Source organism: Dermacentor variabilis, chromosome 2, assembly GCF_050947875.1.
Source record: "Dermacentor variabilis isolate Ectoservices chromosome 2, ASM5094787v1, whole genome shotgun sequence".
NCBI lineage: Eukaryota > Metazoa > Arthropoda > Arachnida > Ixodida > Ixodidae > Dermacentor > Dermacentor variabilis.
The window spans coordinates 253,057,349-253,069,428 of NC_134569.1; the positions used below are offsets into that span (position 1 = coordinate 253,057,349).

At 49.4% G+C, this 12,080-nt stretch overlaps 1 protein-coding gene across 2 annotated transcripts in view; it reads right to left on the reverse strand.

Moving 5' to 3' along the window:
• LOC142573237 (dual oxidase maturation factor 2-like) overlaps positions 1-10,220 on the reverse strand; it is a 547,099-nt gene extending 536,879 nt beyond the window's left edge. For both annotated transcript variants that reach the window (XM_075682837.1, XM_075682836.1), the window contains exon 1: positions 9,932-10,220. In XM_075682837.1, coding sequence (XP_075538952.1) covers positions 9,932-10,099 — 168 coding nt within the window. In that variant the 5' untranslated portion in view covers positions 10,100-10,220. The remainder of the gene's footprint in view (positions 1-9,931) is intronic.
• Between the last annotated feature and the right edge of the window lie 1,860 nt (positions 10,221-12,080).

Sequence of the window (12,080 nt, forward strand, 5' to 3'; positions counted from 1 at the left end):
CGGTGCACGTGACCGGCTTCGCCACAATGGTTGCCCGCAGCGGTCATCGATGGGGTGCGGCGGTCGTCCAAGTATACGGTAGTGGAGCTGGCGGAGTGGCTTGCGCTCATTGCAACCCCACTGGCGAAGTAGGCTCGAAAGCATTGAAAGCGTTCACCGTTACCCAACTGGCGCAATTTGCAGTATTAATTAAGCTTCCTCAATACTTTCTGTGGCTCCATATTCTATCACTTGGTATAGTTGCAGCCACATATACAAGGAGCCTTTTTTTACGCGAACACTATTTTTATGTTTACAAACTTCCACACCTATGCCACTGCCATATTGGCAGATAGGCTGTGGCTAGGTGGACATTGAGAAAAAACTTGAAATATTTTACAGAAATAACTAATACACGGCAAAAAATTTGCTTTACTAACATTAGAAGGCCTGTTATAAATGCAAAATTGAAGCCGAGGACTAGTGAAGTCAAGTCTGCTTTGCAAAAACTCTGAAACTCCAAACGCTTGCGGGATATTCGTCCATGAAATGTGCTTACAAAATTACTCTAGTTGAGATCATCTCAAAGGCGCGCTTTTTGGGATTCTGTTAACTGGAACGCCCATGTATTATGATTTATGCCGAGAAGTTATGATTTGACTGCCTCTCGGCTTCGATTTCGTAATTACAGTACGTCACCTAATGTTCGTCATCAAACAGTTATATCATATTTTAGTTCTAGCGAAATTGTGGTTGCAAGTTTTTTTGCTGCAAATCTCCGCCCAACCACATAGCTTATTTTTGCTAAAGCAGCGCGACCTTAGATATGGGAGTTTTTTTTTTTTTTTCGAGAAGTGTACCTCGTGAAAAGTGTTAACAGCCAACACGTGTGTGTATGGGCGCGCGTGTCCCTGCGTCTCAGCAGCACACGGGCTTAACAGTGAAGCTGTCAACGCACCTCTGTTTTGAGCAATAAAAGAAGAATTGCAATACAATGACAGCTCCCGACACGAGCGTACTATTCAACAGCATTCCTTTGATTTCGCCCTTGGGAATCGGTCACTCGACAAACACGTAGCCGAAAAAGGGTGGCGGCGTGGGCAGGTTGTTGCTGCCGCACCAGCGCAGGGAAGAGCGACGCACACCGCGTCTGTTCTCGTGGCTTGGCACAGTCTTCCCGAACTCTTTGAGAAAGGATACGTGCCACTTGGACCCAAGAGGTGTAGAATGCTTAAATATATTCGCAAATGGCTCGTACTTCTGTGTCGTCTGTCACCACCGAGTTGGATGCCGCACACGCCGTTCACCTTCGCGAGCTCTCCGCGACGACACCTCTCACCGTGCCTGATTCGGTATTTGCATTTTAGCGAAGCTCGCGAAAGGTGTGACGCGTAAATGCAAATATTGCAAGGGATTACCTGTTGCAAGCGATTAAAATAAAAACAATTGTAGGCATTTTTGCTAATATCAAAGGAGCTATTGAACCGCTTCGTGAAAGCTACGCTGTACTTGCATATCTTTTAATTTTTAACTTTCTCGCAACCAGCATGCTGCGTTGTATCGCGGGCTTTGTTTTTGCGTGCAACCTTGCCGAGCGACCGCCTCTGTGGCACGGCGGCCAAACTGGGTGTCAAAATGGCGGGCCGAGCGCGGCTTGCCGGAGGCCAGGAAACGGCGAGCCGCTTGTCTGATGGCCGCCCCAAGTGGAAAGCGCAGGCTGGAATCGCGCATGCATCCAGGTTGCGGCGCCGCCGCTCTCAGGGACGGCGCCGACTATTGTGCGCTGTGGCTGTCGCGCCCCGCTTTGGTGACGACGGTCAAGTGCGCTGGTTGCGGCTCCCTTTCTTGATCGGCGCTTTTACACGACTGGCTCGTGTAATGCCTTGACTCGGAGAGGCACCTTGAGGTGACGAGACCGAGACACGCCGGAAGCACCCACTGCTCCATAGCAATATCGACGAAAGCACAGAATGAGAAAGTGGCAGATGGTCACATTGCCAATCTTCGTCAAGCTTCCATGCGCGCAAATTACATTTTTCACTACACTCTTCAGCAAAATTACACCCTTTTGCCACACAACGATAATCGTCATCCGTCTTGTCCGCATTTCGTTTTTTTTAGCGCGGAGAGACCGGTACTTTCCAGTAAGGAAGGGCATGCGCGTTATCAGCATGACATTCCCGGCAGGAAAGTAGCGGGCGCCGCGTTTTCAAGAAAGGAAACGCAAGCGAGGCAGATGACGGTTATCGTTGTGTGGCAGAGATACAACCCAGAGGGTGTAACTTCGCCTAAGAGTGTAGTTCGATTTCTTTGCTAGGCAAGGCAATGATGATTTCTTGTTTTTACGTTCTGAGTAGCAAACAGCTGGAGCAGTGTGCAGCGAGGTTTCCACATGCTGGGGACGTATTCCAGACGTAGTTGTGTTGATGTATAGCTTTTCCTTCATGAACTGAACAGTCTGTGCGCCGTATACAATTATCCACAAGACAAAGAAATGCTGTTGACCACAATGACCACCTTAGATATTCTTCGCTGTGGCACACAGTCCCTTGAGCTCTGTGCATTTAGATAGCCCCTACTTCACTCGATGTTTGCTGACTACATCTTTGTTTTAATGTCTTATGCGAAATACCATAACATGTGGCATCTTATGCAAAGCACGTTTCTTTTTCGACTTACAGCTGTGCCTCACGTTCATCAACGCGCCCGCACGCCGGCTATTGCGGGTCGGGGAATCCGCGGGGCACATGGCGTCTTGTCTCCAACGTTCACCGAATTTTTCAGTATTTTTTTGACACGACGTCCTGTTCCGCGACGTAAATGTACGCAGAACCGATGCGTGACTGCAAAAGCTTGTTTTTTCAGCACGAGACTCCCCGATTCGAGCACCCTGGAGGATGCACATTAAGAACGTGTCGCAAGCACGAAGCACTGTCGACAACCATGATGCTACCATGATGGTCATGATACCCTATTGATGCCGGTTATATCGCGTGCCATGCAAAAATAAATTAAAGACAATGCGGCAATGCTCCAATGACTACGGTAGAATACGTGAATTTAGCGCGAGTTCATATCATTGCGCATATTCACTGCACCACTCCTGTTAAAGACGATTGTAGCAGAAGGGTAGTAATTTTTTCTTCACTGATGAGATTACCCAATATCTTATTAGCTATCGTAAGACTAGCTCCAATACTTGGTACATTATAACTATGCGGGGTAATAATTTTTAAGCTTCCCTGAATTTTTAAAGACCGCCTGTAGGAAATAACATAGTTCCCACCCTCGAGCTAGGTTATTCAGAGAGGCAGACATTACTCTCACGGGGAATGGAAACAGGTATTCAACTAATTAGAAAAGTTGACAAATTCCCTTCGCAATTAATTACTTTACGGCACAAATTGCAATTTATGACTTCTAGCCGGCGAGTTTGCAAGGCGTATGCACAAGGAATGAATTGCTAAAATGACACCAGTTTGAATATATACGCCATCAAGCTCGCCGTAAAAATGCACTGTTGCTCAACTTACTTTGTTGACAAAACGCTCCATTATGCATTGAAGCTCAAAAGTGGAGCGCCCACGTATTTCGTCCCAGACTTCGGGAAATAATAGTTGGAAACTTACGTTATCCCGGAGAATAAAGTGTCGCAACCACACCGAGAACAATTCGCAAACTGCAATATATGTCGCAAAGTAAATAATTAAGAAATTGTTTAGTGAATTTTTGTTAATTACTTTAATATGTCTGTAGATTTCTCGTGCTAGTAATGTCCGTGTCTTGGAATAAGCCGCCCGAAGAACAAGCACGGTGCTACCTGCCACGGGCGATACTTAAAAGTTGCAGGGAACTTGAGAACGATCAGCCCGTTCAACAAACTGGGCGAACACGACGGCGCCACTAGGGGGAAACAAAGCGCCGCCGCGGCCCCCTTTTTGTTGCCGCGGCGTCTTCCTGGCGCAATCGAGGCGCTTTCGCTTTCGCCAAGGACCTCGGGCGAAGCAGCGCTCCAATTTGCATACGCGCCGGAGAGGGGCCGCAAAGAAAGCGGCGACCTTGGCGCCCTCGCTCACCGCGGCCCCTGCGGCGGTGGCCTTGCGGGACGCGGAATTCCTTCCGGCCCGGCGAGGAAGACTGGCTCGCAATGAACCGCTGCTTTCGACTCAGTTCTGCGCGCTTCCGTTGAAAAGCTCCCGACCCACGCCTTCTGCGGGCATCGCTCGTGTGCTAAGCTTCATTGGCGATGGCCTCCGCTCTTGTTGGGAAGAAAAAAAAGAGAGGTGGTTTTCCAACAATTGCAGGCGCCACAACAGACGCCCTGCGCCCTCGTGAGCTACGCTGCCCAGGCCAAACGTGAACCGGGGGCCCAAAACGAGATGAGCGCAGACGTGTTGCTTTTGCGCTGCTCACGTTTATGATAGACTAGTCCCGTCAGCCACCTCACCGACCACTGACCTGTGATGGCGCAAACGCTTCTGGGAGACACGCTTGGCCCGAGCTTTTTCGTGGACAGAAGTCTACTCACCAAACGGCAACTACGTGCAGAACGGCAATCGACATCCACTGTTCATCTGGCTAGTTTCGCTAAAGTGTTGCGTGAGCCATTATGTTGGCATCCGGGAAACATAATGCTCGACACACCAATGCGGGCAATTGCTGGTCCAGGCACTGTATATAATGTGCTCGAGATGACCCACTCGGAACGTTAACTGAGTACAATAAGCCTTCCAGGTCTGGGCAAAAATACCAAAATATCCTAGCACGCCTTGCATGTCCAAATCACCATTCCCTATTAAGCAGGAATTCTGCTCATCTGATAAAAGTTGGCGTATTCAGTCATAAATCAAGATGCTAGGGGCAAACAGTAGCTATTAAATAATTCATCGGTCGCAAATATAAGATTTCTTACTTTTAAACCAATGTGTAAAAATATTGGGGCCTATAATGTAAAACCATTCCAACATCTTTTTATTCCAATCTGGTGATGTCATGTTTGCGTAACCGCCGACACAAGCATCGGGCCGTCACGCGCAAGGTTGTCTGAACAGCCCAATCAGACGCTCTCCTTGTTCATAGGAGCTCACTTTTGTTCGCTTAAAAGAGTAATATAGCCTACGCTGAGCGGCTTGTCTTATCTAATTGCCTGACAAAAGGCGAGGAGCACGCTCAAGTGAAGAGGGATTCGATGGGGCCGAGCCACTGCACTGAAAATCGATGGTGCCGGCGTCTGCGATTGGTCCGCTTTCACTTAACTGGCTTGAAGTGGCTGGTCGAAAATCGCGGCGGCATGCAACGGAAGCTTAAGAATGACGCTGAAACTGATCCTCAGCAAAGAAGAGTTCGCAGAACGAGGTTGCAAACGTGCCGAAAGTGCTTGAAAACGTTACACGATCAAGCAAAAAGTTTTATTGTACTCAAATAAAACTATGCTTTCCGGCAGGTGCGAGTAGCCAGTTCGTGAGCGATCGGCGGCAGCCATCTTTTATTTCTTTTGGAACGAGGCAGCCTGCGGCTATTCAGAAGAAAATTCAGTTTTGTTCGGTATAATAATGCATCTCTAAAGGGAAGCTGAAGGCTTTTCCAGAAAAAAATGAGTGAAGAGCAGTACTTTGTGGTTTTCAACCCTCTGAATTCGAATATCGCATCGAAATTGAGCGAAAGAAAGCGCTAGCATATTTTATTTTGACGAAAAGTGCAGCAGCAGACACGCCCTGCTCGCGCGCCTCGTTTCCGCCTGTGATTGGTCGGGCGCCTCGTGACGTCAACAATGGTGTTCGTCCGGACCGACTGCTGCCGCTACACACGAAGCACTGTGCAAGGTAGTTTGGTGCTGTTTTGCTGAGACTGCCATGGAAAATTTCGAGAGCTTGCGTTTCTCCGAGGAGTTCGGCGTTAAGTCCAAACTCCACGAGAGCGATTTTGCGCGCGACGGTGACGGGTGACGGCTTTGAGCGACAAAACGGGCCGTCTCTTGAACACATCGCTCAGTGTTGTCGCTCGATCGCTCGTTTCTAGAAATCTAGAACTCGTCGCTCGTCGCCCGGAAGTGCTATGAGCGACTAGCCAATAGTGCGAAGCCGGAACTGGATGTACATAACTCAAATACTACTGTTTGTCGCACGGAACGAGCAAATTATTGAATTTTACGCGTGCAAGAGTAACAACCTAGTGCAAGACCTTCAGAAATATTTCATGCTTCTTTTTCAGTAAAACACATCAACTTAAATTGATAAAGCATGCGTCACGCTAGTTTCGGCGGGTATATTGCTGACCTTATACCGGGAAGTCGTCGCTCAAAGCCGTCGCTCGCGTGGGGTTCGGCCTGCAGGCGACGAGTGAACGCGACAGCCATCGCCTCACTTGTCGCGCTGTCGCTGTCGCGTGCCAGGTAACTTGTAAGGGGTTTATACTTTGTTCCCAACATGAACGAGCCGATTGCGAAGAGCCGGCCTTCCAAGAAGCAAAAAATGCTGGTGCAAGCACTGAGTTCCACGCGAACGAAGGCGAAGTGTTAGCATCTCCTTGTGTTGGAAATGTTTTTTGACGAGTATGTTTTTTGCTAAGTTGCATTCAGCGTTCCAGTGAGTACGTTTCCTGGCAAACAACTGTAGTGTTATGTTCCTGCATGCCTTCTCGTAGAACGCAAGCGGTGATGCGTTCTTCGGCATTTGTGCGCTGCCCCAAAGCTGTCGGCAATCTACACAGACGGTTTAAACGCGGGAAAAGTTTACCGGCTGTTGTAGCACATGTAGTATAGAACCATCATACTTCATAGCCATCCGCACGCTACTCGTAACCGGCGAAGTCCGTCGGCTACGTGAGATGGTCGGTTTCTCTATGTGTGCGAGAGAAGGGGGAGCGCAGCGTCCTGGCGTGAGCAGGCTTTCCAACACATGCAACACTTTACGCTTGCACTGCGTTATGGTAGCTGCATGCAGGCTGTTTCACAACACACGTGTGAATAGAAAATTCGCGGCGCTTCGCGATGAAACCTGCGTCAAGGGTGGGAGATTAACACGCACCTTCCGTTCGGCGTGCTAACACGAAGGAGAACCCACAGCACGCATTATTGATAAACTCCGGTAGTAATCGTCACTGAAGTGGTTAGAGCACAACACTGTTGTTGAGCGCTTGAAGTTGTTTCGCTTCACAGCAGCCTCCAACTTAGGTGAAAGCTTCTTGTCTTGCAGGAACTAATGGAACATCGGAACATCGTCGCGGCCGCTGGTGTTCGTGCAAGCGTAGGCTGCACAGAACGCCGGCATGATCGGCCTACAAGTTCAATTGATGCTGCGCACGTCAACTACCACTCCTATACACACACAAACAAAGGAATGTAGAGTCGAGCGAAGCAGATTAGGACGCCACGCACGCAGAAATAAGCCCGGTCAGGCACAGTCGCGGAGACTGCGAAGGAACGGAACACCATTGCTGACGTCACTACGCCGCGGTTTCCGGTCTCCGCTCGCATCGTCAGCGTCCGCAGCAGCGCGCGGCGCCCGACAGGGGGCGGAGCAACAGCGCAATCTTAACCGACGATTGCGGCGCTCCTAAGTGAAAAATCCCCCCCGAAATTTTACCTGCCTGGTTTATAAGGTTCCTGCATCCGTATATGAGCGTCTTATTGAATTCGACGGACTCTTCAGCTTCCCTTTAACGCGTACACGTCACATTGACGCGTTGAGTTTTTGCGGTTTTGTGATGTCGAGTGACAGACAGATGAAGCGGGTGCAAACCGAAAATAATTGACTAATGGCCGAGGGCTCACAGCGAAAAGGCGTCGAATCAGAAATAACTGTTATTCTTTTGTTTGGTCAAATCATGCATAATGCGTGTGTGCCCGTCATATCAGATGGAGAGATATCGCGCTTTTCGTGACGTCGCGTGCAGACAGGTGAAGTGGGGGTGGTCCAAAAAAGTGTTTGACCAATCGCAGAGGGCTCATTGCAGAATTGGCATAGAAAAGTTTGGAATAGTTTTACGTTATAGCGCCAATTGAGTGCAATTGTCTACACCTTGACATCGCCCATTAAATTTTGTTTTCTTACTCAGGAGTACATTCAGAGACCCTGGTTGGTACATATATGACGCGATTTTCTGTTGCCATATGGACAGTGAGATGTGTATCACACACACACACACACACACACACACACACACACACACACACACACACACACACACACACACACACACACACACACACACACATATATATATATATATATATATGCACTGTTGACAGTAGCACTTCTTTCGTGCCATGTCTGTCTTTCTTGCGCTCTTTCCTCAATTACTTGTTCATCAATTTTTTTTTCGTTTATTTCTTGAAATGAGAAAAGAGAATATAAAAAGTAAACACCACATCAGACATGTCTGTAAACAGCGCAGCTTTTTATTCAACTAGTCAATGGAAGCACACGCATAGATCTCGCTTTTATACTGGCTTCTATCCAGCTCTTCTCGCGCTACGTGTACTTGCAATCTAAAGGACGAATTGACTTCGAGTCGCTCAGGCAAGTACAAAGCTTTCAGAATAAAATGCTACTAATGGATGACCGAATTTCATAAGCATAATAAATATGTCGGAATTGTTTAGATGAAGTATGTCCCAATGTTCAATCACTGCAAAACTGATATTCGCTTGCTTAACAGCCGAAAAGGGATCTTTTAGTCGCTAAGCACAACTGCATTAGCGGGAAATATTTGGTCAACGTTGGTACTAAAAACAAGCAGCGCCAAATGGCCACGCACACAATCAGCCGTGTGCGTGTATCACAATTTCGTCCTATAGCGGCTGAACTGTTCACCGCAGTTTTTATCGCTATGTTTTGTACTAGGACTCCGTCGAAGAATACATTATCCATTGTGCGATAAAAACGAGTGTCTTCCGAACCATACACGGAAAGCAAAAGCATAGAAAGAGCAGCAGTTTCATTGAGGTACAGATTTCCGCTGCGCAGTTTTGAAGCCCTGCAAGAATGCTGGAATGCTCATTAATACACGCGTAGATTATAGCTAAAGCGCACTAATCAGAAGGCATTTAATATGACACTGGCGTGACGTACACGAAGAAAGATGCCGTCTCATTTCTCTGACGACCCGCTGTTGTTTTATATGGAATGTGAAGACCACACGGCTTCTCGTTAAAGTTTCGTGTGCGCCTGTTCTGCAGCGCCGATGTGCTAAGCTGCTGCGAGCCTAAAGAAACGGGATAAAACGACGCTATCATCGCCGACGCTGTGGACGAAACTGTGTCAAGGAAGTCACGGTTTCACTCAAGAACGCCGGGCATTGCGGCGCGCCGCTGACGAACGGTCGGCCACTTTCTCCTCCGTTGGCGGCGCTGCCGAAGTGCTGTTCGTAAAGATTACGCGTAAAAGAAGCCTCAGCAAGGAAGCAGGGCCTGCAAACGCAAAGCCTGAGCGAGAAGTCAGCATAACTTTTGCAACGTGCTTCCGACCTGCCTCTCACAGCTGTCAATACTAGTAGAGCACGTGATGACTTCCAAGGATCGCATTTCCCGTTCTTTCAAGTGCGTCTCTAGAAAAACTAAGGAAATCGTGTCCGCGAAGATCATGGTTTGCATCTAACCATAAATGTGCGACGATGTTGGAAACTATGCCTCTTGCAATGATGTGCGACTACTAGGTCCTCATCCAATAAAAGTAGGCTTTCAATACTGACCTCATTAACAATGGCATGGAAAGATCGCTTTTAATAGGTCTGTGCAGTGGACCAGTGCCATCTCTTTAATAAAGCTGCGTGTCTCATACAGCGAGTTTCACATCTCAGGTGCAATTACATTAAACAAGGCCGTTTGAGATTTCGCCAGCATCGATGAAGCGTCGCGCCACAGTGTGGTTCCCGAGAACAGCGCGGCGAGGAGGGAACACCACGTGCGGGCCAGCATTTTCACCGGAAGCACTTAAGCGGGGACCGAGCTCACCTCTTTGCGTATCCCCGGGAAGACGATGATGAAGGCGATGAAGAGCGTCGAGAAGCAGACGTATATGAGAATATTCCGCATGTCCTCTGTCACCGCGGTCCTGTTGGCATACGCGTAGAGCGTCGGTCCACCTTCGGTGCGGAAGGCGTCGAACCATCCCTTGAGCATGGCGCAGCCAAGGTCGCCAGGGGGGAACTGCTCCTGTCGCGCACAACCTCACGGCCCGGTGGACATGTCACGCAGCGGAACAGCGAAAGTGCTCCTGCCCGGAACCGGCGGCGACTGACGGGCGCCGTGCACCCGGCGACTGGCCTACTCACCCGCGAGGCCCCGCCCCGGCTGCGCCGCCCGCTCTGCGGCGCTGGCTGCTGCACGGCAGGCCGTGTCGACCAGCAGGTTGTCAGTGCACTCCATGCCTCATTACGCGGCAATAGGGCGGCGTGACCGAAAGATGGTACAAAAAAATGGCCGACGGCGCGACCAGTGAAAACAAGTAAGAAAACGCACCGATTGGCGTCAAATATCTCAGGCAGCTTTCTGTAAAATGTAAATTTCTGCGACTGAAAATTCCGTACATTTAGGTGTGGGTGGGGGAGGGGGGGGGGACCTCGGGGTGGGAGACGAGCACGCTTCCCCGACGGCTATGGTCGGCCAACGTTGTGCCTAGTGCGTGCGTCATTGCACACGTCACATCAATGCCTCCGTCACTCCCTACCACGTGTCACTCGCTCTTGGTATTTCGTCGGTTCTATGGCTACTGTGATGCTCTGTCGACGCCACATGATGAGTGTATAAATCAGTGTATAAATCAGTGTATAAAGCAGTGCTAACGCGACTACACACGTAGAGAAGCGAACTCTGCGAACGTACTAGCAGACGAGTTTACCGAGTGTCACTATACCTTAATGTATCACAGCTGGCGTATGACAGCGAAGTGCCTTCACTCAAACTGACACTATAGTGTTGCTCGTCTGACTGGGGCCTGCATTGCATGACTTGCCCAACTCCTTCTTCTCTCAATGTGAGCTTGGCAGTGGGAGGGACTACCGTCTTCTGCGTATCGTGCAGCTGTCCTGCAACCTAGGGGTTTGATTACCGCGCCAGTGCAGTTGCACCAGGCAGCGCTAGACATCGGCCGTTGTTCAAATGGCAGCGACGTTGATCAATGACAGTGGAATTGCGGTGATGGTGGCTTACTGTTCAATATATTGAGACATGTACGTGTTTAGCCTCATCCAGTGACCGATTTTTACCGGCTAAGAAATGTTAAACGTTATTGCGGTGCGCAACACGCACATACATGATTTCGAATTTACGCGCTTGCCATCGTTGATTCTATCTGTTGTGTGTGCTCCCGCAGGACCTTGTCGCTTGGGTGACACGAAATATGTAGTAGTTTCTTGAAGGCATGCCGGCGCCAGCGATTACGCTGAAACTTACGACTACTGATATATAAAAGCCGACGCGCTTGACCCGTTGATGAGATTCCTGCGATCGCCGACTGTGTTCACTGCTAGCGTTGTGTTTTCACTGTAACTTGGTTTTGAGGGCACATGTTCTGCCCAATAACAAGTTATTTACAGACTTGCTGCTGTGCTCAACTACGTGACATCTGGTGGAGGTGTTTGTGCGTTAATGTACCGGACGCCCCCGCAGAAACGCGATCCAAGGTCGCAACCAGAAGACCGCACAAACTTGGCCTTGGATCATCGAGCAGGTCGCAGGCTGCAAAACCTGCCCACGGAGCACGGATTTACGCTTGAGATGACCAATAAGAGCGTGGCCAACTCAACAACCCCAATGGCAGCTTCAGCGTCTCCCATCGTGCTGCAACAGCTCAGTGAGCCACCGACCTTCCGCGGATGATCTTTTCAAAACCGGGAAAATTGTCTGGAAGCTCACGTAGCTGCATTCAATAACTGGAACAGCGACGGCAAGGCGCGGCGTGTGCACTTCGCATTAGAAGACACCACCAGGACGTGGTTTGAGAAAAAGGGAAATTACCCTGACGACATCGGACATGTTCCGCGACGGCTTCCTGCAGACCTTCACAAATGTGCTGCACATTGCACGAGCCCGAGGTTTGCTGTAAACTCGCACGCAGCTGCCCCACGAGAACATAGCGGCGTTCACCGAGGAGATGACGCGC